General features: G+C 40.2%; 1 protein-coding gene across 3 annotated transcripts in view; it reads right to left on the bottom strand.

The window, feature by feature from the left end:
• Positions 1 to 4: 4 nt before the first annotated feature.
• CHPT1 (choline phosphotransferase 1) overlaps positions 5 to 27,180 on the bottom strand; it is a 33,412-nt gene continuing 6,236 nt past the window's right edge. Inside the window, exons 2-9 of one of the 3 annotated variants that reach the window (XR_008792482.1) lie at positions 20,083 to 20,230; positions 18,345 to 18,486; positions 15,331 to 15,415; positions 8,123 to 8,254; positions 5,348 to 5,506; positions 4,737 to 4,862; positions 861 to 2,162; positions 5 to 176 (exon numbers count right to left, since the gene is read on the bottom strand). Coding sequence is in view for 1 of the 3 variants with exons in the window: in XM_056114199.1 (XP_055970174.1) it covers positions 132 to 176; positions 2,052 to 2,162; positions 4,737 to 4,862; positions 5,348 to 5,506; positions 8,123 to 8,254; positions 15,331 to 15,415; positions 18,345 to 18,486; positions 20,083 to 20,230 (948 nt within the window). In the remaining 2 variants the exon portion in view is untranslated. The remainder of the gene's footprint in view (positions 177 to 860; positions 2,163 to 4,736; positions 4,863 to 5,347; positions 5,507 to 8,122; positions 8,255 to 15,330; positions 15,416 to 18,344; positions 18,487 to 20,082; positions 20,231 to 27,180) is intronic. The other 2 variants (XR_008792483.1, XM_056114199.1) reach the window with 2 other exon arrangements.

Here is a 27,180-nt window from a genome sequence, read left to right as displayed (position 1 = left end):
AGCATTAAGAGAGCATTGAAATATTTATTTGCTGAAATATGTGTAACACTTATCTAAAAATTAAACAAATGTTTATTATTTCCTTTTGTGTAATAGCAGCAGCAAGAGATGGCAAGTGTTCGAAAGTCTCTTCAATCCATGCTATTCTGATGACTCTTTGAAGGAAGAACTTGAACCTAAGTAATATGATACAATTATAACATTAGCTAGGTAATAAATATGTAAATATTTAGTGATTTAAAATTTTTAGTTTTAAAAAAGCTTTTAAATATTACAGACTGTTAATTATTAGGCTAAGTGAAAGATTCCTTTTTCTGTTATCTTTCAAGTGAAACTTAAAGTTATACTAGCAGCAGCAATTCCTAAATTTTATGCACCACGGTTTCAGTTCTGTAATTGTAACTGAATTCTCTCTAATACTTGTCAATGAGCTTTTAGAAATAAAGATAACAAATTCAGTATTTGACTTCAGTGTATCTGTGTCAGTTTCAAAAAGTAAAAATCACAAATATGGAAGATAACATTGTTCTTTTAAAAAACAGTATCTAATTTATATTTACATTTTATAAATAATTGTTATACTATCAGTACTAACAGACATAAGATTTGAAAAGAAAATATAGCTTATAAATCTATTAAAAGTACCTTAAGCTTACATTCTGTAATAAGCTGCTACACACTATTAAGACAATACACATATTAAGAACAATACATGTAAATATATGTAAATATCAGTTTTAAGACATGAAATCATGAATTTCATTTTCAAAAATACATCAAATTGCCATTTAATGGGATTGAGCCATAATAAAATTATATATTTATCTGTAATTATGAATATTAAAAGCATATCAACATACCAGGTACTTCATATCTCTCTTTAAGCATAAATCACCTAGAACAGTGCTTTATAACCTTTTTATACACACAGACTGGTAAAAATAAGAGAAACATTTCATGGATTATTATAGCAGAAGTAAAATAATCATACAGTATTTATAAGTGTAATATTGTAAAATGAAAACTGTGTATTGAGTGGCAATATCCTTTCTCAAAGACCATCAGGAAATTAGTCTGACACTGGCCTGTGGACTTTGAGAACCACCCACCTAGAATTTGTTGTTTTGTTTGGAGGCCACACTTGGCTGTGCTTAGTTAAGGCTTACTACTCATTCTGTACTCAGGATTCACTTTTGGTGGGGCTTAGGTGGACCGTATGGTATACTTGGAATCAAACCTGGGTTGGCCACATGCAAGTGAAGAGCCCTATCCTTTATATTATCACTTCAGCCCCTATTAATAATTTTCTTATGTCAATTGGCTTTACTATTTTATTTTTTATAAAAAAGGAATATTTATTACCTCTCTTTTTTTGTAATAAAACTTTATTTGAAAACATTAAGGAACAAGCTACCTTTACTGTAAAAATTAGTTTTTCTGAACTGGTAAGATAAAATTACTTTTACTAAATATAAATGATAGAAAATCCAGCATGTTTTTTATATTCTATGTGTTATACAAGGACAAGTGTTTACTTTCATACAGTAGTAGTTAACATATTTTTAAAATGACTAATATTTCATATAACATCATCTGCCTCAGTAAAGTATTACAAGCATTTATTCAGTATCATGAACTTAATTAATTTTCAATTTCTAAGAAAGCATGACTGACAAAATGGTTGAAATCCTTTAAGTCCTGAATTTTAAAAATCTTTTCATAATGAAAACCCCAACTGTCTGAAAAAGATTTCTGAGATAAAGAGATTGCCATTTAGAACTACAGTGGTTCACTTTCTTATCCACAGAAAAGTAATTTCTTTGGTTTTGTTCCTAATTACAGATTATATTGCTTTGACAATAAGTGATGATACACAATGAAGTTGTCACAACTGAAATAGACATAATATGTAGAACTTAATGGTTCATATTAAAATATAACCTTATTTGATAATATACTAGCCTCCTGCAAAAGGGGATTTCCTTCACTCATAGCTTCCCCTAACTGCTTCTCCTCTTTTCCTTGGATTATTAGTCAATATGCTTGTGAACCTGTTCAGGTGCTTGATGATAGGAAGTCTTGAAAATATTTATATGAAGGTGTCTTGAAATTTGCAGGCACAAAGCACTAAAGTATATCATCATATCAAATGAAGAAATGACCTTTAGAAGCAAAAAAGAACACAAAATAGATTACAATCTCTTTTCATAAGCAGCTCTTTTTTAAAAAATTTTATTGAATCACCTTGAATCACAATCAAAGCTTGTGAGATAGTTACAAGCTTTCATGTTTGGATTACAATCACACAATGATCAAACACCCCTCCCTCCACCAGTGCACATTCCGCACCACCAATATCCCCAGTATACCCTCTTCTTACCCACCCTCCCCAGCCCACATTTCTTAGAAAATTCTGGCAGTTGAGGGGAGATTTATGTAAAATGTGTGATATGTAACATTAAAGAGGAAGGCAATATGGAGAGTATCATGCTAAGCGAAATGAGTCAGAAAGAGAGGGATAGACATAGAAAGATTGCATTCATCTGGGGGATATAAAGTAACAAAGTATGAGATTAATACCCAAGAATAGCTGAGATCAGCACCAGGAGGATTACTCCATAACTTAGAGGCTAGCCGGGTATCCTAGAGGAAAGGGCAGTTCAGATAGAGAAGGGAGCACCAAATAAAGGATGTTTGGAGGATCCTCCCAGGAGGGGAGATGCATGTCGAAAGTAGACTATGGACTGAACATGTTTGCCACTCAATGCCTCTTTTGCAGACCACAACACCCAAAAGGAGAGAGAGAACACAGGGGATTGCCCTGCCACAGAGACAGGGGGGATGGGGGGATGGGGGTGGGAGGGATATTATCCATGGTGGTGGAAAATGGGCACTGGTGGAGGGATGGGTATCTGATCATTGTATAATTGAAACCAAAGCACAAAAAATTGTAAATCTACAACTGTAAAAAAAAAATAAAATAAAATAAAGGGAAAAAAAAAGGCTGCCAAAAAAAATTATTGTGAACAATTTCTTAAAAATTAAACCAAATTAAATTCAAATTAAATAATTTAAAAAAAATCACATAGTTCAGGGGCAAGTTCTTCCTCTCAGAACAAAAAGCCTCAGCTCTTAGTCCACAAGAAGGAATTTTTCTCACACATAATGGAAAACTGTCCATATCATATTCTTTATACAATTTCATATGATCCTTTTCTCTCTGACACAGAGAATGTTTTGCCTTAAAGATGCTAAAGGGCACATTGTGTGTGTGTATGTGTGTGTGTGTGTGTGTACATAGTATATTTTGTTTTAAATTATGGTCCATATAGTGTTATAAAAATTGAATTTTATTTCCTTACATTAATTTCTACCACTAGTATAAACCAGATTAACTCATTTGTTACATAATAGATATTTTGTTCATTTTGCTATTTTTGTTGTAGAACAAAACACTGCTTATGTATATTTCTGATCAAGCTGGGAGTGAGGGAGCCACATGCAGCACTGGGGATTCAAACAGGATTGGTTGGATGCAAGGCAAGTGCCTTACTCCTTATACTCTCTCTGTAGCCCTGTTAATGGACACTTCGCCAAAGTGATAGACATACTGAGGTAGGGAGAAATACAGTGTAACTGAAGACCAAAGATCCTGCATCTCAATAAGTTTAATAAGGCTTTTGTGATTAAGGTTTTACCAATAATGTTTTTTGTTTTTCTTAGATGTATAAGCTTCTCTAACAACCATAATGATATATTTTATAATTTTGAATTGATCAGGATATAAGTGAGAATACTCTTTGCATATTTATAATAGGTTTGCTTATTTCTAGCATAAATGGTCCCAGAATATTGTACTAGTAGTACTATCTGTTTTGTTTTTTTTTTTAGGATTAGCTGATAATTCTTGATGTAATTAATTATCCACTTTGCCTTACACTAAACCCCTAATCTATCTGTATCTGTTCTAAGCTCAGAATAAGTTTTTAAAAGCTTAGGTAAAATTCATACTAGTAAATTTCACAGTCTTTTGGGAAGAATAATTTTTTTACATCTTTGTACTTCTGTGGAGTATAAGGTAACCTGTTGTGCTTTCAAGGATTTCGGTTGGTGATCTCCAGATCTGTAGTCCATTTCTAAACGTGGTGAATATTTCACAGATTAAAAGTTATGTTGGGCTGGAGCGAGAGCACAGCAGGTAGGGCATTTACCTTACACGTTGCCAACCCGGGTTCTATTCCCAGCTTCCCATATGGTCACCTGAGCACCGCCAGGAGTAATTCCTGAATGCAAAGCCAGGAGTAACCCCTGAGCATTGCCAGGTGACCCAAAAAGAAAAAAAAGTTATGTTGCCAGGAATAACCCCTGTGCATCGCCGGGTGCGACCCAAACAGCAAAAATAAATAAATAAATAAATTAATTAATTAATTAAAAGGGAGCTGGAGTAATAGCACAGCGGGTAGGGCGTTTGCCTTGCACGCAGTCAACCCAGGTTTGATTCCCAGCATCCCATATGGTCCCCCAGAGCACCACCAGAGGTAATTCTTGAGAGTGTGAGCCACAAATAACCCCTGTGCATCACCAGGTGTGACCCAAAAATAAATAAAATTTATGTTAAATATTATGAAAATTATTTTATAATATTGAGGTTCCCTGATATTTCACTGACGTAATTCTTAAGCATTGTGTTATCAAATATATGTTAATAATAAAAATCTTAATAGATTGAAACTTACCATTGCAATCCATAAAACAACATGTTCATCTACAAAATTATTAAAATATTGATCTAAAAATAAAAGACCTGGGCCAAAAAAGACAGTGTCTTGAAGATACAGTTCACTTTTGGTCATATGTGCTATCTAAAAGAAAGTAAAGAAAATAATTTCACTATTAAATTTTAAATGCATTACTTTTTATTTTCAAGACAATTATAATTTAATTCAATTATAACTAATAAAACTTCTAATTTTAATCATAAGTATAATTTAATTATAACCTTACTTAAGAATAAAAGGCTATTATATCCCACATGTAATATGGGAACTCTAAATAAAAAACTTCAAATTCATGATCAAGTAGATTTTAAAGTTTAACAATATTTAAATCCCTTGATAGCAGAAAGCTATAATAATTAGAACTAAAATAATTAAAAGAAATTACTAAAGATAGGGTCTGTCTCCCTGAATATAACATTAACTCTTTCATTGTTTTACTAGGAGCACAAATAGCTATTTATTGTGATGGTGATACCACAAGAAACCTACCCATTTGCATGTAAACATTTGCAGTTTTGTGTTGGAGGATCGAGTATGTTATTTATACCATAAATAATAAAATTTCTTACCACCAGTTTTTGTGAGACTTTAGCAAAGACACATCCAAACATTAGGGTATATAAACAAGGATGCTTTTCAAACACATTAGTTGCAGACTTTTTATAGATCATTATCGCCAGTATAATAATAATTCCTATGTGGAGGCCAGGTGACAAGACACTGGTGCCCTAAGAGATAAAGCAGAAAGTCAGCATCATATTTTAATGTTGTATTCAGCACAATGCAGACATCTTTAGAAATCCATTTTGTTTAGGAATCTATATATCTAAAGAAGAGTATAATATAGTGTATAATCTAAAGAAGTATATAGACCTTAGGTATGCTCTTAAAAATTCCACAAAATATAGGGATACACAGAAATAATACAGTGTGACAGATGGTTTGTTCCACTTTAATTAAAAGTTGACTTATATATAAAATTTTAATATGAGGAACGATATAAATATTTGGATTAGTTATCAAGTTAATATTTTTGTGTAAACCGTGAGATCTCAACTTTACCCTGGTCTGTCTTCATGCTAACACTCTCCCTGACTTTTTTTTGCAGTTAGACAGTAAATGTCCTTTCCATAACTTAGCAAAATTCAACTCATAACATTTTAGGGGGTGGGAAAATTTCCATACTTGATCCCTGGCACCACAGGGCCCCCAAAGAACACAGAACTTCTGGGAATAGATAGTCCTGATGAACCCTGAGCACTGCTGGGTGTAACCCTGATGTCCTCTAGTTACTGCATCACCAGGCCTCTGGTGCACTGACTCAACATGCCTGCAAAGCTGGGGCCAAATATTGGAAGTGATACCTGAGAACTACTTGGGTGACCCCACCGCCCCACAAACAGTACTTAGAAGCCCTGGGCCCCACTGGTGATTCTCAACTAATCCAGGCCAGTTCAATGCAAGGACCCCACAGTGCTGGGAATAAGCCTAGAAGTTTCACTAGTGTGGGAGGTGGGGCTTCCAGGGACATACCCAGTGAGGTGCAGGTGACATGTGCTGGGAACCAAAACCAGATGGGGCACATGCTAGGTATGCACCTTATGTGTTATCTTCTGCTTCCTACAACCCATGACATGCTTATCTAGGTGTATCAGAATTCTCCAAAGCATTATTTATCTTTCTCTAAGTACTATTTATCTCAAACAAAATATTGACATAAATTAGGTATTATGGCTTATTAACTATCATTTAAATGTCATTGAAACAGCTTTCCTCATGACAATTTTACAGATTATAAACTGGAACATATTATAAATTTATATTAATAAAAGTAAAGTAAAGTAAAGGCCCTCCCGTTGATCGTCAATTTGCTCGAGCGGGCCCAGTAACGTCTCCATTGGAGACTTTGTTGTTACTGTGTCCGGCATATCGAATACTCTCGGTAGCTTGTTGGGCTCTCTGAGAGGGGCGGAGGAATCGAACTCGGGTCGGCCATGTTGGCTGCGTGCAAGGCAAACGCCCTAATACCATAACAATTATAAGATCACAACTATTAAAAATAGACTAGTAAAATAGTGCCCTTTATCACCATCTTTATTATTTAGATTTTAATAAATAATCCCCCTAAAAGTTGGAAAACTACCTAGTTAAGAGTTTGAAATCAAACATTTCTTAGTCATTGTGTGTTTTTCGTTTGGTTTTGGTTTTTGGATAACAACCTTTGTGCTCAGGAACCATCCTGACAGTGATTCTTAGTCTTAGTCACTTAAGTCTTCCTTCAAACTTTTTATTCCCTTTGTGGTGAGGATTGTACTCATGCCCCAGACAAGCAAAGCATGTTCTTTACCACTGAGCTAATTTTTTTCTTCTATTCAAATATTTCCTAAAGTCTTGATAAGAATTCTGACTTTTTCCCTATATAAACAAAACTTTAAAAAACAAATATGAACATGAGAGTCTTAGAGCATGAACAAGATACAAAGAATATAAAGTATACTCATTCGCCTTAAGAATAAAATTTAAAATATTACCTTGCAAAATATTAGAATGGTTTTCTAAATCTATTTCAGTGAAATTTCAGTAACTATACTTCAGGATTAATAAATGTCCCATAAGTGAAATCATAATCTTTGGCAGTTTTCTTGCCAACCAATTAGGAAATCATTTTATTCCTTCTCCTTTCTCCTATCATACAGTATGTATGAAAAGAAACAGGAACTCTTCAATATGTACATAAGTAAATTAGTAGGCGATTAAATGGAATGCCAGAAAAGTCTAAGAGAATGCAGAAAGAGGAAAATGTTTCATCTGTGTAAACTATTTTGAAAAATTACCTTTGTACTCTGTGACTAAAAATGCTCTAAGATAGTGAACAGAGGGAAGGAGTGGGACTTGGCAGACATTACAGTGGGTAGGGCACTTGCCTTGAACGCAGCTGATCTGGGTTTGATCCCCAGCACCCTATATGGTCCCCTACAGCCCATTAATAGTAATCCCTGAGCACAGAACTTTGAGTAAGCCCTGAGCACCATTGGGTGTTGCTCCCAAAAACAAAAAAATAAAAGAGGGAAGGAGTGAGTGATATGGACACTAAGATCAAAATAGGCTATTAAATTAATAAATAATTAAATGGTTATTAAATCCAACTATACTGCAGTGATAACTTCACTATGTTACAAATAACAAATCAATGTGTATGTTAGTTATACCTCCAAAAATTACACTCTTTCTGTGAATCAAATATTTTTATTCCTTTCTCCATTCCAAACTTTGGCATATTTTTAGTATCTATACAAAGTTTATCATAAAATTAATAGTAAATAATTTTGAAATTAATGACTTACTGCTATAGTGGATCCATTCTTGCCAACACCTCCATGGAGGATCACATGGAAATAATTGGAACAGGAAAATATTGCTCCACCTACTACTCCAAGAATTGGAAAGGTCTTCAATTTTATTTCTACAATGGGTATCTTAGGAGTAGAGGAAAAAAACAGATCACTAACATAGATTTATTTCTTGTATTGCATAGTAAAGAAGCATTATGGCATGTTACAATAACCTATCCTTTTTCTTATGATCAAATTTCCACTTCTGAAATACAGGCTGATGTGCAACTCTCTTCTAATGGCTTTATTCATGAAATGAAAAATGAGTTGATCAAATTCAGCTGTTACATTATTCTGTTGAAATATTTCATCTCACAAGCCTTCATCTGACATTAAAGAAAATAAGAAAAAGGATAGTTCATTTTTATTTAGTGCTTCTAAAAGGCAGGAAGCCAGACACCATGATCTGCATCATGAATGTAACAAATATAATGTACCTGCATGCAAAAAAAATTGCTTAGTAAATACCCAGGATTAAGTCTCTAGCAGTTTATTTACCTGTAGGTCAGTTGCTGTTCAAGGAAACTTCCAAAGGCAGCAAAGGATTTAAAAACAATAACAATGAAAAGCCAAAAGCTGTAGGCAGTTTTTTGAAATTAATTTTTTGAAAATAGACTGAAATATTGTACCAAAATAATGTGGAAACCACAGACTAACAATTATATTTGGAAAACCTGTAATGTTCAGGGGGACTGATTCAGTGCGGCTACTTCTGGCAAAGTTCTTTGGGGGAGGGGGTCATTCCTGGACTCCGGAGGGGTGAGGGAACATCTGTTTGAATCCGACTTCCTGCATGCAGAGTTCCAGCCTACTGTGCTCCAACCTACTGAGCTATTTCTTTAGCACAAAGACCTATATTTAAAATAAATATTCTTAAGAAAAAGCAGGTTTGCATTATTCCTATGGCATTGCCAAAACACTGAATAAAATTATTTCAAGATTAAATTCTTCCTCATTGGAATAAGATCAGAATTCTAAATTTAAGTAAACCACAGTTGAGTTAGTGACTGGAGTTAACTGCCTCGAGGTCAACATTCATCTTAATTGTACTAGCTGAGTAGCTACTATTAAAAAACATATAGCATTCCACTTGTATATTATACACTTTGCAGGAGTATACTCTTATTTATCCTTACATATTAGGAAAAAAATGACTGTCTCAAGAAATGGACCACTACTTTATTTTGTTTGTTCGTTTTGGGTCATACCCAGGAGGCACTCAGGAATCACTCCTGGCATTGTCTGGGGGACCATATGGGTGCTGCAAACAGAACCCACGTTGGCTGAGTCAGCTATACCCTCCCATGGTATGCAATCTCTCCAGTCAGACCAATAACTTAAAACATGTTCAAAGTCTGTTTTTGAGCTAGTGGTTATGAGCTAGATAAGAAATTCTAAAACCAAATGCCACAGGGAAATTTCTTACTATCCATAGCAGGTTTTTTTTTTTTTGTAAAACTTTTTTTTTTTGGTAAAATTACATGTACGAACAGTACATGTAATTCCCATATACTCTTTTGCCACCTTCCTACCCTTGGTCCACTTTTAACATTCCCACTAGAGTAGTACTTCTGTTATAATCCCAGAACATACAGGGATACACCCTATCGTCATTATCTATAGTTTAATTTGGGATTCATTCTTGAGGTTACCTTGTAAGTTTGGGCAAATCCATAATGACATTTTTCCACCATCATAGTATAAGAATGGTTTGATTGCTATAAAAATTCATGGTTTGCCTCAGAAGAAAATTCATAAAGAAAAAATTATTCTACTTAGTGAGGTTACAATACTAGGTGACTCATAGCCTCATGCTCACACAATTAATAATAATAAGGAGGGGGCCAGAGATAATACATTGAGTAAGGTGCTAGCTTTGCACACGGCTGCCCAAGGTTCCATCCCTGGTATCCCATATGGTCGCCCGAGCCCACCAGGAGTAATTCCTGAGAGCAGAACCAGGAGTAAACCATGAAAATCGCTGGGTGTTGCCCAAAAACCAAAAAAAAAAAAAAACCCAATAATGATAATATCAGAAATCAACCACTGTAGCACTAAACCTCCCGTTGCTCATTGATTTGCTCGAGTGGGCACCAGTAACGTCTCAATTGTGAGACTTGTTACTGTTTTGTCATATTGAATACGTCACAGGTAGCTTGCCAGGCTTTGCCATGTGGGCAGGATACTCTGGGTAGAGGGACGGAGGAATCAAACCCGGGTTGGCCTGGGTAGGCTGCGTGCAAGGCAGCCGCCTACCATCTGTGCTATCGCTCCAGCCCAAATCAACCACTAATATAGATTATTTATTTATATTTATTTATTTTCCCACTTTAAATACTGTGGTTTGCAAAGCTGTTCATGATGCATTTGTTATAGGCATTCACTATACCAACCCCAGTCCCACCTCCACTGTGACCTTCCCGCCACCATTGTCCCCATTTTTCCAGACACCACTCAAGCCTGCCCCTGTAGTAAGCCCAAAATAATTTATTTTATTGTGGCTTGTTACCATAAATGGCTAATGGATTTATCAAAACATACTTCAGTAAAAGAAAATTTGTAATTTTTTTAAATATCTCACCATGGGGATATTAAATCCTGAAGATGTGCTAAGCTGTTGTTACTAGTTGAGCCTTCTGTCCTAATGTTTCTGCTCACTGAGCTCAGTTGACTTCTACATTACATTCCCATCCAATCTGGAGTGCTCCTACTGGGACATTAGTATTGTAGAGTTTGGAGATGTCGTATGGCCACCAATGCAGCCTTGAGCTCCAGAAAAAAACAAATCTTTAACTGGGCAGTGAGTTTACATGGTGAGTGTCGTGGAGTGGGGGTGTAGCTGCCAGAGCTTCCTGAAGTACAGTTGGAGGGGGGAGGTCACCCACTCTTACCCAAGACCCTGAATTTTCAACCCAGAAAACCCAGTATTACTGAAATTTTGGCAACTTCCCAACTCATGTTCTTAAAGACTTTACTATCACTGTTTCATCTGATTTCAGAATACATGCCAATAAATACTACCATTGCTTTATAAGTAACTCTTAGACTGATTAGTTTCTCCAAGGACACATTAACTATTAAGTGCTGGGAATTAAGTAGTAAAATAGTAGCACTGTCCTGTAGCACTGTCCTGCCATTGTTCATCAGTTTGCTCGAGCAGGCACCAGTAATGTCTCACAACAAGTTGTAAGACTTGTTGTTACTGTTTTTTGGCATATCAAATACGTCATGGGTAGCTTGCCAAGATTTGCTGTGCGGGCAGGATACTCTTGGTAGCTTGCCAGGCTTTCCAAGAGGGTCAGAAAGTAAAACAGTAAGCTACAAAATTAAGTATAGGATATTTTAAGTCCAACAACTGTATCCCTTTGTATTTAATCAAATAACTTGGAAAAAATACCCAAACAGAAGCCTGAACATGGATGTTCATACATGTTTTATTTATAACTGCCAAATCTCAAAAGCAACAAAGATATCCTTCAGTAGGTAAATGGATAGGAAAAAAAACTATAGTGCATCCAGATAATGGAATATTAGTCATTGTCTAAAGGAAAGAGTTATTAAACCATTAAAAGACATGGAGGGGGGAAAAGACATGGAGAAAATTTAATACATATCTAATATGAACAACAATATGGAAATAGCTACATATTTAATGATTGCAACTAGTCCAGAAAAGGTGAAGCGATGGTGGCAGAAATGATCAGTAATTTACCAAAGTTTGGGGAGAGAGATGTATTGTGGAGAGGGATAGGGAAATTTTCTTCCATGTGGTAATTATACACTGGGAAAAATCCCATAAAGTGTAAAGGATAATAAAATTACAAAGTGAAGGAACAGGTTAAGAAATAAAATAGTTTAAAATGAGAAAATCAAGTACCTTGGAATTAGCTTTACTAAAGAGGTGAAAAAACTATACAAAGGAAACTACAAAATACTACTTCAAGATAAAAGGGGACACAAGGAAATGGAAACACTTTGCCTGCTCATGGATCGGAAGGATTAACATCATCAAAATGGCAACAGTCCCGCAAGCATTGTATAGATTCAATGCAGTCCTCATAGGGATACCCCTGACATTTTTCAAAGGAATAAATCAAACACTCCTGAAATTAATATGGGACAATAACCCCTCACAAATAGCTAAAGCAATCCTTGGGATAAAGAAGATAGGAGGCATCATCTTCTCCAATTTCAAACTGTATTGCAAAACAGTAGGAATTAAAACAGTATGGTACTGGAATAAAGACAGACCCACAGATCAAAGGAATAGAGTTGAGTATCCTGACACAGACCCTCGAATATATGATCATTTAATATTTGATAAAGGCACAAGAAATATGAAGTGGAGCAAGGAATGCCATTTATACAAGAGGTGCTGAGAAAAAGGGGCAAAACCATGCCAAAAAATGAACTCAGACATCTTTCTAATGCCATGCACAAAAGTCAAATCAAAACTGACTAAAGACTTCAGTATCTGATCTGAATTCAAAAGGTATACAGAGGAAAATTTAGGCAGAATTCTCCATTGAATTCTACCTAAAGCCATTGAATTCAAAGCATTGAAGCCAAAGGCATCTTTAAGGATGAAATATCACTGTCCAAGCAAGGTGGAAACAAAGATAAACAAATGGGACTGAACATTAAACTAAGAATTTTCTGCACCTCAAAAGAAATGATAACCAGGATACAAAAACAACCCACAATTATTTACTCAACACCCATTTGATAAGGGCTTAATATCAAAGATATATAAGGCACTGGTAGAACTTTATAAGAAAAAAATCCAACACCATCAAAAGATGGGGAGAAAAAAATGAACAGAAACTTCCCAAAAGAAGAAATATAAATGGCCGATAGGCACAAGAAAAAATATGCTACATAATTAATAATCAGGAAAGATGCAAATTAGAACTGCAATGAGATATCTCATGCTATAGAGACTGGCACACATCAAAAAGAACAAGAACAATCAATACTGGCACGAATGCAAAGAGAAAGGGACTCTCATTCCCAGTCTTTTTGGAAAACAATATGGGCATTACTCAAAAACCTAGAAAATGAGCTTCCATATGACCCAACAATAACACTCCTGGTAAGTGGTCAAAAAGTCCAAAAACACAATACAGGAAAGTCATCAGCATTCCTATGTTTTTTTTGCAGCAGTATTCAAATAGCCAGAATCTGGAAATAGCCTGAGAACAGATGACTGGATAAAGAAATTATGGTACATCTACACAATGAATACTACACAGCTGTTAGGAAAAATAAAGTCACAAAATTTGCTTATACATGCTTGGACATGGAGAGTATCATGCTGAGTGAAATGAATCATAAAGAAAGGGGCAAACACAGAATTATCACACCTGTTTGCAGATATAAAATACATAGTATTGGGGCTGGAGCAATAGCACAGCAGATGGGGCATTTGCCTTGCACACGGCTGACCCAGGTTCAATTCCCAGCATCTAATATGGTCCCCTGAGCACCGCCAGGAGTAATTCCTGAGTGCAAAACCAGGAGTAGCCCCTGTGCATCACAGGGTGTGACCCCAAGAGCAAACAAAACAAAACATAGTATTGAGATTAATGCCCAAAGATAGTAGAAATGAGGGCCAGGAGAACTGGTCCATGGCTGGAAGCTTGCCACAAGTGAGGTAGGGGGAGTGCAGTTAGATCAGAGAAGGGACTATTATGACAATAATAGTTGGAAATGATCTATATCTATGGACAAGAACTGAGTGCTGAAAAGAGGTAAAGTGATATTTGGACTCATAAATTAAATCTCTTGGAAGAGTGCAACATAAGCAACGTGCCACAGAGATGCCCCTGGTTCCTACACTAGTCTGTGTCATCCAGGGCAACCTGGAGGGGACTGGATGAGGTTACCTCGGCTCCAACTAGCCCCAGCTAGCCGAAAACCTCCAGAACTCAATCGCTGCCATAGTCATGGCCGATTTCCACAGGTTCAAAAGAGCCTCATCCATGGGTGAATCTGCTGAAAATCCCAGGTATGCGGGACTTGTGACAGAAATCTCTAGGCTCGCATAGAGTTGGGAATGGGCTACCTCCCCACATCTCCCTGTGCTTCCAGTAGCCTGGCATTCATGCCCACGAACTGTCTCCAGGATCATATAAGCTTATTAACAGTCATGATTCAGAGACTCAGAAGTAAATCTCTTGGAAGAGAGGCACAAGAGATCAACACGCCACAGAGATGCCTCTGGATCCCAACGTCAACATCTAGCTAAAATAAAAAAAATTAAATTAACCTCAGCCGTATCACTGTATTTAAAATTTTAGAATTCCTGGAGCACGGCCAAATGTGGCCACGCAACATCTCTTAGTCTACACCACTGATGTACCTTCGGGTGAAATACAACAATCTTCACACACTTCCTCTAAATAAGTTTTCTGGTTCATTTTTAGCAGAGTATTCATAACAAGCAATACAAAAGAAATTATTTAGGTCCTGCTTTGGGGTCAGGTTTTGGGGGCTGGGGTGAAAATACTCAAAATATGGTGATGGGAAAGTGTAATGGCGGTGGGATTGGTGTTGGAATAGTAAGTGTAGTAAATTCTTGTGAACAACTTTATAAAAATAAAATTAAAAAATTATTTGCAAAATGAAAAAAGAGGTAAAGTGATATTTATAATAACATTTCAATATGAGAGAGAGAGAGAGAGAGAGAGAGAGAGAGAGAGAGAGAGAGAGAGAGAGAGATAGAGAGGTACCTGCTAAAGAGGTAGGCTGGGCGGGTGGTAGGAGGGAAACTGGGGACATTGGTGGTGGGAAATGTGCACTGTTGAAAGTTGGGTGTTGGAACATTATATAATTGAAACCCAACCATGACCAACTTTGTAACTGTGTATCTCATGATGATTCAATAAAAAAAGAGGGTGGGGAGTGAAAAAAATAGAAATGAAACAGACTCAGAGAAAAAACTCAACTCTCTGAGCACAGCCCTTGATTTGCTGGTACCAAGCATCACTTGGGAATAACCTCCAGCATAAAGCGGAAATAGCCCCCAAGCACTCCTGGGTGTGGCCCCCAAAATGGGGCGGGGGTGGGAGGGGAGTGAGGGTAATGTTTTTGAGGAAAAATACATGGCAATGTTTTCCCTAAATATTTAAAAAGCATTTAAATATAAATACCAGACTTACTGAATAGTCCCACATTGTTGCTCCTCCAAATGCAGACAATATAAACACCATCATTAACGCTATCTGGATTTCTGTTACATCCACTCTAAAGAAAGAGAATAAAGAATAGAAAAGATGCTCGTAAATAAAGTTCTTCAATAAGAATATTGATTGACCACATATATGTGTATTTTAAATTTTTGAGCCACGTCCAGTGATGCTCAGGAGCAACTCCTGACTTTGTGCTTGGGGGTAACTCCTAGCGATGCTCCGGGGACCGTGCAGTGCTGTGGAGGAAAACTGAGCCTTCGGCATGCAAAACACACTCAGCCCTTTAAGCCTGGAGAAACAGTCAATGTAGTTGAAAAAGTAAATGGAATAATATAAAGAGAGAAGGTACTGGAATTTACTGAGCATCTACTATGTGTTTTATATGCTACAAATTATTTCGATTTTTCTGAGTGGGAAAGTGAAGCAATTTTTTCAATTCTGTATGAGAACATCTGGCTACTTAGGAAAATTCAGAACCAATACATTCCCTACTAAGGACTCACAATTCAGAGATCTGCGTTCTTTGTCTTATTATGGGCAGTTATAGTAAATTATCCATAATTTTCCCAGCATTGTGGCTAGCGACAAAAAGCAATTAGGAAATCAGAGACTACAGAAAAAAAACTCAATGAGCTGATAATGTGGATTGCACATGTACAACACTTGCTCAGGGCCCTGAAACACTGATGATAGTAATTAGCATTAATTTAGCATTAATGTGAACAATGGCCTTAGGCCTTCCCTCTGCCAAACCATCCACAGATGGGAGCTTCTCCCATTTTGCACTGCCAGATTTTTAAATTTCAGAACTACTGTTTCACCACTGCATCAAAAAGTGGGACTAAAAAAAGTGGGATGGATGCCAAAGGTGAGACTGAGACAATGGCAGGTAGAACCAGACAGAGTGAGCAAAGAGAACTAGACACACAGAACTGAGTTCCTGCTTTGCACCTTTTGTTGGGATCCGAGGCACCGAATATTCAGCTCTATGTGTAAGGCACTTTTCCTGACGCCAGCCGTTTAGCTGTTTACCTACCAGTCTCACAACCATCTTTTGGTGGTGGCTTTTACGAGGGTCCTACTTTCAGGGCATGTGAAGAACTCACAAAAAAGGAATTTTAGAGTTCATGCCCCGTTACTTTATACTCTAAGTCAAATGCTGCTTATTTACTTTCTAGTGTATCCTATTTGTTTGTTTTTGTTGTGGGGCCACACCTGGCTTTGTTCAGGGCTTACTCCTCACTCTGTGCTCAGGAATCATTTCTGGTGGGACTTGGGGATCATTATGTGGTGCTGGGAACTGAGCCCGGGTCAGCCATGTTCAATCAAGGCAAGCAACTACCTGCCCCAGCCCCAAGCAATTTCTTTCATTTTTTTTTAGTCAGTTGGAGAATTTTATTTTTTTATTATTTTTTTTTCAATTGAATCACAGAGATATAGTTACAAAGTTGTTCATTTGTTTCAGTTATATAATGTCCCAATACCTGTCCCTTCACCAATGTACATTTCCTACCACCAAAGTTCCCAGTTCCCTCCTGCCCCCATTCCCTGCCTGCCTCTATGGCAGGCACTTCTTTTCTTTTCTCTCTCTCTCTCTCTCTCTCTCTCTCTCTCTCTCTCTCTCTCTCTCTCTCTCTCTCTCTCATTCTCTCTCATTTTCTTTCCACTCTCTCCCCCTGTGTATCTCTCTCCTCATGGTTGCAATACAGATACTGAAAGGTTATCATGCATGTATATCCCTTTACCTACTTTCAACACTCAGTTCCTGTCCAAAATGATCATTTCCAATTATTATTGTCATGTTGGTCCCTTCTCTATCCTAACTGCCCTTCCTAGTCCTAGCATATTCTTTTTTTATATATTCAGACCCCTTAGTTTTCTCTTGTCTAATGTAAGCAAGAGCCAGTAAAATGGAGGGAAAAAAATAAAGTTGTCAAGTCTGCAACTTTACAACATACGGGATATCTAAAGTATTAATTTTTGTCATTATTTTGGCCAATCCATTGGTATTGAGGGAGGGGGTATCTAACTAATGCAGGGAATTGTTCTCACCACTTGAGTCACTTATCCAGCTCTAAAAGATTAGAGAAAGATGTAACATTTACATAGGCGTAAATAAGTTAAAAAGTTCATTTAAATTCCTGATCAAACAACCTTTAGCTCGAGCATTCAAAAAGTGGCCTGGAGCGTGGCAGCGGTTGGGTATTGGAGGTCGGCTGCTGGAGCTGGGTCCCTTGGAGTGGGGAGGACTCTCACCTGCCCCTCTGGGGCGCCCCAAGTGAAAACAGCCTGGCGGGGAGTCCAGTGGCATGGTTATGGGGGCCTCATTTTATACTCCCTGCCGGGAGAAGCAGCCATGAGTTCTGGAGGGTGGCCAATGAGGTGCTGGCATTGAGTAGCTTATGGGTATGATCCCTGGCTCACCAGAGATTGGGGGAAGCAGGCAGAGGATCTCTGCTCCCAGGTACGTTGAGCCCAGAGTCTAAGGTCACAAAGTTACGCATGATCAGGGTTTGTGGGACTTCATTCTTTGTGTGAGGCTCGGCCCGAGCATCTGGAATGCGGCCTAGAGTGTGGCGGCAGTTGAGTAGTGGAGATCGGCTGCCGGGGCAGGGTCCCTTTGGGCAGGGAGGGCTTTCACCTGCCCCAACTTGGGGTGCCCCGAGTGAAAACGGCTTGGCGCAGAGTCCAGTGGCATGGTTATGGGAACCTCATTTTATGCTCGCTTCTGGGGGATGCAGCCATGATTTCAAATGAGAGCAATCATTTCAGATTCATTTAACATTCTAAAGCAGCAAAAATGAACTTCATTGAATTACAATATTGAAAGTTTGTAAATTTGTTTTTGACTTTTATCTAATAAAAATGAAGTTATACATCAGTGCTTATTCAAAAAAAACAACCTTTATCTCCTTTATTATAGACAAGTTGTGAAAAATAATTCAATTTCTGTTAAAATGTGCAACTTAAAGTACCATACTCACTTTCCAAACCTCAACACGCCTGAAACGTAAGTCTGCCAGTGGGCACAATAGAACATGAACATGCCAATGAAGGAGCAGAAGAACAGCCAGTCAGGATTTGTTCCTAGGCGCACGGCTAGCGAGGCCCCAACTGCCATAAATACTGAAAGACACAAGGTTTAAGAACCTTTGAGAATAAACAGTACTTAATGACCAATAAGCAATGAAACTGTTTCCACGTATTGATTAGGAATGCAGAGTTTGGGGCTGAAGCAATAGCTCGGTGGGCTGAGTGCATGCTTTGCATGCTGAACACTGATCTCACTGTCCCCTGAACCCGTTGGGGAAGACCCCTCGCACTGGGCTAGGAGTAGCCCCTGATCATTGCTGGGTATACTCCTCAAACAAAAACGAGAGCCCAAAAGCAGAATTTTAAGGGTCATAATCTTGACATTGAAGTACACTAAGCAAAAGCAATTCCTGAACATACTTTCTTCTCCTTTAAACAAAATTGGGGGGGTCACCCTGGGCAATGCCCACAGGCTGTTCACAGCTCATTATTCAGGGGCTGCTCCCACCAATGCTCAGAAGACCATGGGATGCCCAAGAGTCCACCGTGGCCGCCTATATGCCAAGCACATTCTCCAGCCTGTATATACTTCACATTTTAAAATGCATTGTACAAAATTATTCACAAATAAAGGGACACCTATTCAAACATCTATCTATTCTAAACTTCAATTCATTAAACTAATGGATTTTAGGTGCCAGGAATTGAACCCAGGGCCTTGTATATGGAAGGAACACGTTTTTCTGCTGAGCCCTATGCCCAGCCACATATGAGTTTATCTTTGTTTTGTTCTTGTGCTGGGGGATGAACCAAGGTTTCATGCATGTGATGCATTTACTCTACTGCTGAGCTAAATTCCTGGCCCCACATTTAGTTTTGGAGCCATCATTAAAAAAAGAAGGAAAGGAAGGAGGGAGGGAGGGAGGGAGGGAGGGAGGGAGGGAAGGAAGAAAAGGAAGGAAGGAAGGAAGGAAGGAAGGAAGGAAGGAAGGAAGGAAGGAAGGAAAAAGGGAGGAGAGGAAGGGGGGAGGGAGGAAGGAAGGAAGGAAGGAAGGAAGGAAGGAAGGAAGGAAGGAAGGAAGAGAGGGAGGAAAGGAAGGAAGGAAGGAAGGAAGGAAGGAAGGAAGGAAGGAAGGAAGGAAGGAAGGAAGGAAGGGAGGAAGGGAGGAAGGGAGGAAGGAAGGAGAGAGGGAGGGGGAGAGAGGAAGGGAGGGAGGGAGGGAGGGAGGGAAGGAAGGAATAAAAGGAAGAAAGGAAGGAAGGAAGGAAGGAGAGGGGGGGAGAGAGGGAGGAAAGGAAGGAAGGAAGGAAGGAAGGAAGGAAGGAAGGAAGGAAGGGGAGGAAGGGGAGGAAGGGAAGGAAGGAGAGACTGAAGGAGGGAAGGAAGGAGGGAATGATGGAGAGAAGGAGGGAAGGAAGGAGGGAGGGAGGGAAGGAGGGAGGAGGGAAGGAAGAAGGGAAGTAGGGAAGGAAGGAGGGAAGGAGGGAATGAAGGAGAGAATGAAAGAGGGAAGGAAGGAGAGAATGAAGGAGGGAAGGAAGGAGGGAAGGAAGGAAGAAGGGAAGGAGGGAGGCAGGGAGGGAAGGAAGGAAGGAAGGAAGGAAGGAAGGAAGGAAGGAAGGAAGGAAGGAAGGAAGGATGGAAGGCAGGCAGGCAGGCAGGCAGGCAGGCAGGCTCCATTATTTTACCTGTGGAAAGAGAATCACAACCATGGTCAAAGAGTTCCCCTAAAGGAGAACAAGAATTTAATCTTCTGGCTTGTTTCCCATCAATCGCATCCAGTGACTGGTAGATAAAGAGTCCCAGAGCACATAGAAGGTACGTCCAGTATGGTGCCTGAAAACAGAAGTAAATGTGAGACACTGTTAGTGAGACTGAGCGAGCTTCTTCCGGGGAAGCCAGCAGCATGAGAGTTGCAGAAGGCCATACTGTGAGAGGAACGAAGTTCAATGGCAGAGCCCAGGTTAGGGCTTGGACTCTGTGCCTTAGTCCACAGCTTCGTTGACACACCGTTCATCCATGGCATCATGTTTAAAATTACTCTAAGAGTATACCACTAAGTAAAAGGCCTTGAGGGCCTGCAGAGAAATCTTGCCTTGCATGTTTTATTCCTGGCACTACATGGTCTCCAGGGCATCCCTGGCCATGGCCCTGAGTATCCGCAACACTTCGGACTCAAGCAGCGTCGTGTCCTCAGGCCTTGCACTGAGTCGTCAGCCCAACTGGATGAGCATCTCTAAGAGGGTCCCCACGCTTCCTGAGCTCTGCTCGGGACCCCAAATTTAAAATCAGATGGCAGCCAGCTCAACCTTCTGATGTGTTGAGAAAATATGTAGCAGAGTTCAAGAAGGTGGAGGCAGCAGAATCTCTCTCTCTCTCTCTCTCTCTCTCTCTCTCTCTCTCTCTCTCTCTCTCTCTCTCTGTGTGTGTGTGTGTGTTACATAGTGATTCTTGGGAGCACGCCTTGGTGATATTTGGGTGATCAGCAATGCCAGGGAGGCCTCGCCTTGCAGGGGCAAACAGAAGCCCCTGCCATAAAGGGTTGGAGCACATACTCTGCATGCTGGATGCCTGGGGTTTGATCCCCAGCACTGCTTGGTCCCAAGAAACACCAGGAACTAACCAGAGCACAGAGCCAGGGGCAGCCCCTCAGGACGTCTGGCTGAGGCCTAAATGAAAACAAAAACACAGAACAGGAGCTCCAGTCCTTTAAATCATCTCCCCAGCCAAGGACGTTTTGTCCTTTCTGTGTGTGTGTGTGTGTGTGTGTGTGTGTGTGTGTGTGTGTGTGTGTGTGTGGTGTCAGGGACAGAACCCAGGGCCTTACACAGATGGCAGGTGTCCTCCTGCTGAGCAACATCACTGACCCTGCCTCATAATTCTTGAAGCCCACACTGAGACCGGCACTGGTAGAGTTTTGTGGAGAAAAATTAATCTCAATAGTGGAGAAAAATTAGTCTCATATGCCTCTCTGGGGAACACCCCCAAATTAAAATCCAGCCTCAAAATGATCTAATTTATTAAAGGTAACAGTTGTAGGCAACACGCACGTACAGCATCTTAGAGAAATAATGATAATAAAAAGTAAAATTTGTAGTATTGTGCATACTATCAAAAATACAAATTCAAAGTAGTAGTTGAAGATGACCGACAACTAGGGGTAAGATCAATCAACACAAGCAGATGCAGAATGACAGATCATGGAATTTTTCTTTTCATTTTTGGTTTTTGTTTATTTCTGTTCTCATGCCTTGATAGTAGACCCAAATCCATAAGTCATATTGAGAAAAACACAGGTCAAACTTTTTGTGATATTGAATCTAGATGTATCTTCAATAACGGCTGAAGACAGCATTTCATGCACAAGTACCAAATTCCCCACCAGAGAAAACAGTAACCTCCAGCAGTGGATTATAAAACTGTAAATCATGGTGACAAAGAAAAACAAAATATTCAAATCAATTTTATCATAATAATAACTTACATTCTTTAATATAACAAAACAAACATGACACAATAATGTAAATTATAGGGAACCCATTTCCTGTGGCAATAATTATTAATAACTGGAAGTTAAATCATGACTGTTAAATTCCTCTTAAGTGATAATTGCCTTTCTTCTTTCACTTAAAAACGATTATTTTTTGGCTATGGAGGAAAGAAGATCAGGGTGTGCACAGGGTCACCCCCAGCCATGCTCTGGGCTTTTCCAGACTCTTGAGTCAGGAAGCGTCGGGGTGGAGCCAGGCCTCCTGCATGCAGACACACAGACAGTGTGCTCAGTCCTCTGATGCTCTGTCTCCAGGAATACCAACCTTAGTTCAACTCACTGGTAAAGAAGTTAAACACTCAGAGATCTGGACTAGCCCCCAGAGCAACTGTTCTTGTAAAAAACAGCTCAGGAGGAGGACAGCAGTTAGGGTGCGTGCCTGAGCACCACAGGGCCAGTATCCCGCTACAGCTTGGCTCTTTCACTGAGTCTCTGGCCCAGATAGGGAGAATCAGCAGTGGAACTCCAGGGGTCTCCTGAGTCCCACCTGGGAGCTCACATCCACCCCACCATCCCACCCCCCCGCCAACTCCAAAAAGGGAGAGACGCTGTAAGAGGGCACTCATACACACAGCAGAAACAGCACCTGCACTCCTATGTTCACTGCAGCACTATTCACCATAGCCAGAATCTGGAAACAACCCAGTGCCCGAGAACAGACAACTGAATAAGAAACTATGGCACATCCACACAATGGAATACTATGCAGCTGTTAGGGAAAATAAAGTCATGAAATTTTCCTCTAAATGATTAGAAGTGGAGAGTATCATGCTGAGTGAAATGAGTCAGAATGAGAGGGACAGTATAAAATGACTGCATTCATTTGTGATAAAAATGTATATATATATATATATATACACACACAAATACTATATATGTATAGCAGAAGACTAATATTCATGGGCATGGAAAATGGGGTAGGAGGACTGGTCAATGGTTGGAATCAACCACAAGTGTGTGTGGGGCAGAGGGTAGGTAGGTAAGATAGAGAACCAGTATGACAGAACCAGGTAAGATAGGGATAAGTATGACAATCACGATCACGATCACGATCATCCTCTTGTTCGTCGATTGCCTTGAGCAGGCAACAGTAACGTCTCCTTCATCCTAGCCCTGAGATTTTAAAAAGTGCCATATTCAAGGCTCTTTCAGGGTTAGAAGAATGAGACCCATCATTGTTACTGGTATTTGCATATTGGGTACACCACGGGGAGTTTGCCAGACTCTGCCGTGTGGGCAGGTTACATTCGGTAGCCTGCCAGGTTGTCTAAGTATGACAATAATAATTGGAAATGATCATGCTGGACAAGAACTGAGTGTTAAAAGTAGGTAAAGAGATATACATGATAACCTATCAGCATCAGTATTACAAACCACAATGCCCAAAAGAAGTGGAGGGAGAGCAAGAGAAGAGAGACAGAGCAAGGACAGAGAGACAGAGACAGAGACAGAGAGAGAAGTGATCTGGGGATAGGGTGGGGGGTTGGGGGGCAACTGGGAACACAGGTGCTGGGAAATGTACACTGGTGGATGGGTGTTGGAACGCTGTCTGACTGAAACCCAATCATGAACAGCTTCATAAAGGTCTATCTCACAGTGATTCAATAAAAAAACTTTTCATTTCATTTCATTTCATCATCCTGTTATTCGTCGATTGCCTCGAGCAGGCCCCAGTAACGTCTCTTTCATCCTAGCCCTGAGATTATATTCAAGGCTCTTTAGGAGAATGAGACCCATCATTGTTACTGGTATTTGGCATATTTGGTACGCCACGGGGAGTTTGCCAGACTCTGCCCTGTGGGCAGGCTACATTCGATAGCCTGCAAGTTTGTCCAAAGTAGGAATGAGACAATAAGATCATTAAAAAAAAGTTCTGATAAGATGTCGCACGGCCGCGAAACTTTAAAACTTTATATAAAAAAAAGAGGGAACTCATATATAGATGAATACTTGATGCTGAATATCAACTTTCTTCCCTACCTATGCGTGAGCATGCCCTTTCAGGAATGAAGCCGGTGACCATCAGCGCAGGGACCCTGGACCCCACGAGTCAGGCACATGCCAGCCACTCCTGCTGGCTTCCTCGCTGCCTCCACAGGCTGTGCTTGCAAAGGAGATGCTTCCTTTCTCAATTTATTTGATGTAAATAGTGTTTCTTCCCTCCCTCTTTTTTTGGGAGCTTGTAATCAAACACAGGCACTCATATACTGAAAACATATATTCTATCTCCGAGCTACCCCGCCTCTTCTTAAATTTTATGATTTGGATGGGGAACGAGGGTTCCCAAGTCAGTGCTCAGGAGGCCTGGTAATGTTTGGCATCGGGGCCTGAGGACATGGCGCTGTGTCTGTCAGTGCTCAGGGGACCTTGGGTGCTGGGGATGGAACCAGGGTCAGCTGCAGGCAAAGCAAGCATCTTCACCCTCTACCATTTCTCCACCCCTCACCTCTTTGAAACGCCATTTAGTACATACTGGGGTTCCTGTTGGAAACAACCGAGTGGAAGGAAGCTGGAGGGGCACAAAGAGGCCCCTGGGGGGTCAGATCTCTTGCCCACATCAATTGTAGCCTCTGCTTTCACATCTGTTCTGGAATGTCACACAAACCAAGCGCTCAGCAGTATGGCCCAGCCCAGGGCAGGCTGTAATGCTCTCCGTATTTCTAGGATGCCATGGTCTTACTTCATTCACAGCGGAACCAGAGTCCCAAAGGCAGCGAGGGCCACTTCTTGGGATCTAGGCGTGGGGAAGTCATCACGTAGCAGGACAGATGCTCCAGCTTTCTCCACAGGAAGCAGGAGGAGATGCTGTTGTGACAGGGCTAGGACTAGGGTGGGTGTGACCGAGGAGGTCCCCCCAGGATGGGGCTTGTACTCCAAGGGACAGCCAGGCACTGCGCTCCCCATTCTGGCCCTGTCCCCGCTGCCTCCACTCCTGGGGCTGGAAGTCCATACTCATTTTATTTTATTTTCTGTTTTTTTTTCTTTTTTAGGGGGATCACACCTGACGATGCTCAGGGGTTACTTCTGGCTCTGCACACAGGAATCACTCCTGGTGGTGCTCGGGGGACCATATGGGATGCAGGCGGTTGAACTCTGGTTGGCCATGTGCAAGGCAAATGCCCTCCCCACTGGACTATCACTCTGGCCCCTCAGATTCATTTTAGTACAAGGTCATTTCCTTCCACAAGGTCCCACTTTGACTCTACAGAGCTCAGCTTCTACCCACCAGGGAACATAGACCGTCCTTGTTGGTCTTGGTCTTCAAAACTGAGCCACCTCTGAGGATCCTGGTCACTAGGTGAAGGAAAGTCCCCTTGAATACAGCATTCACTGAGGATTGCTAGGCCGAAGGAGCAAGAAACTGCAACAAAACTCCTCATGGAAGGTCATTTGATATTTTCAAAGAACTGGTACAAACCTTCTCTTGTGATCTTAACTGCCTCAGTACTGACCCAACCTTGAAAAAAATTGTGAGACGGAGCCTAAATCGACCATAATTAACAACTAATTGATCATAATTTTACCTTTTCCAATAGCCCTCAGTTGATTAGCTCCTGCACTTATATACATGCTTTGCTCTTTGTAAGTGCTCAACAAATGGTTCTCAGGTTAATAATGATCGTGAAGAGCTCAAAATTAATGACCAAATACTAGAATGCCCAGATATTGGTAGCCAAATTCAGACCCTATAAAAATTAATTGGACTAGGGAGATGGGAGAAAAGGCTGGAGCTTTATATATTATACATATGGGAATTATATATGGGATGTCACTGTCACTGTCCTCCCATTGTTCATCGATTTGCTCGAGCAGGCCCAGTAACGTCTCCATTGGAGACTTTGTTGTTACTGTGTTTGGCATATCGAATACATCACAGGTAGCTTGCCAGGCTCTGCTGTGCGGGCGAGACACTCGGTAGCTTATATATTACATATGGGAAGCATTTATATATGGGAAGCCTAGATTTGACACCCACTATGGTACTCCAGCCACTGCTAAGATAAAATGAGAACTGGGTTGGAAGTAGTTCCCAGACACTAGTGGGTGAGGACCTAAAACTAAAACAAAACCAAATAGATACAGAAAAACTAAGTTGGGTAGGGGAGATGGCACAATGGATAGGAACCCATTTTTTTGGGCATGTGAGATGCCAGTGTTTGATCCCTGGTACATGGACCCCCAAATACCACAGGGAATGGGTCCTGAGCACTGTTACATAGTCACTGAGAAGCACTGCTTTGTGTATTCCCTTTTGCAAAAATCAAACTAAATTGTATTGTGTTTTCAGGAAATTTTAAATAGTGGGACTTTGGGGAGGGTTGGGGGAGTAGTCAACCAGGTGTTGCTCAGAGCTTATTCCTGGCTCTGCACTCAGGGACTACTCCTGGTGCTACTCGAGGGACCCTATCAGGTGCCAGAGGATCAAATAAAGGTTGTCCACACGGAAGGCAAACTCAGTGTCTGCTGTATTGTCTCTACTGTCCCAACAGTAATAAATTTTAACATGTGAGCAAGTTATGATTTTCTACATTCAACTGCATTTACTCCTCATTGACTCCTTGTGAAATGAGGCTGGCAAAGGTTGGTTTTCTTGGGGCCGGAACGATAGTATAGCAGGTAGGGCATTTGCTTTGCACGCGGCCGACCCAGGTTCCATCCCCAGCATCCCATGTGGTTTCCTGAGCACCCCCAGGAGTAATTCCTGAGTGCAGAGCCAGGAGTAACCCCTGAGCACAGCCGGGTGTGACCCAAAAATCAGAAAAAAGAAAAAAGGAAAAAGAAAATAAAAGTGTTGGTTTTGTTTTACATAGAGAAAAGAGACACCTGGGCCTTTCTGTGGTGGGGCTGAGCTGTACCAGACCCCGGGATTTCCCTTCCTATACTTGTGCTCATCTCACTGTGTCTGACTGGGCATTTTCATTCTTCCTGAAAGAGGGGAGCTACCTAACCACATCTGTGTTTTCCCTTTTTTCCACTAATTTCTTTTGGGGCCACATCCAACATGCTCAGGGGCTCTGGCAGTTCTTGGAGGACGATGTGCAGTGCTAAGGATTGAAGTGGACTTCCCACAAGCATACTCTCAGCTCATTGAGTTGTCTTTCCAGTTCCAATATTTTTCCTCTCTTTCTCTATATATTTATAAATATATAAAATATTTATAAATATGTATATCACTTGATCACTTGATACCCCATTCCAGTAATGTCTCCATTCATCCCTGTTGCGTTCTAGTGTA

The sequence above is a fragment of the Sorex fumeus genome, unplaced genomic scaffold (genome assembly GCF_029834395.1).
Source record: "Sorex fumeus unplaced genomic scaffold, SorFum_2.1 ptg000003l, whole genome shotgun sequence".
In the NCBI taxonomy this organism is placed as follows: Eukaryota; Metazoa; Chordata; class Mammalia; order Eulipotyphla; family Soricidae; genus Sorex; species Sorex fumeus.
The sequence above is the reverse complement of the archived record's forward strand: the minus strand, read 5'-3'. Positions and strand labels throughout refer to the sequence as shown.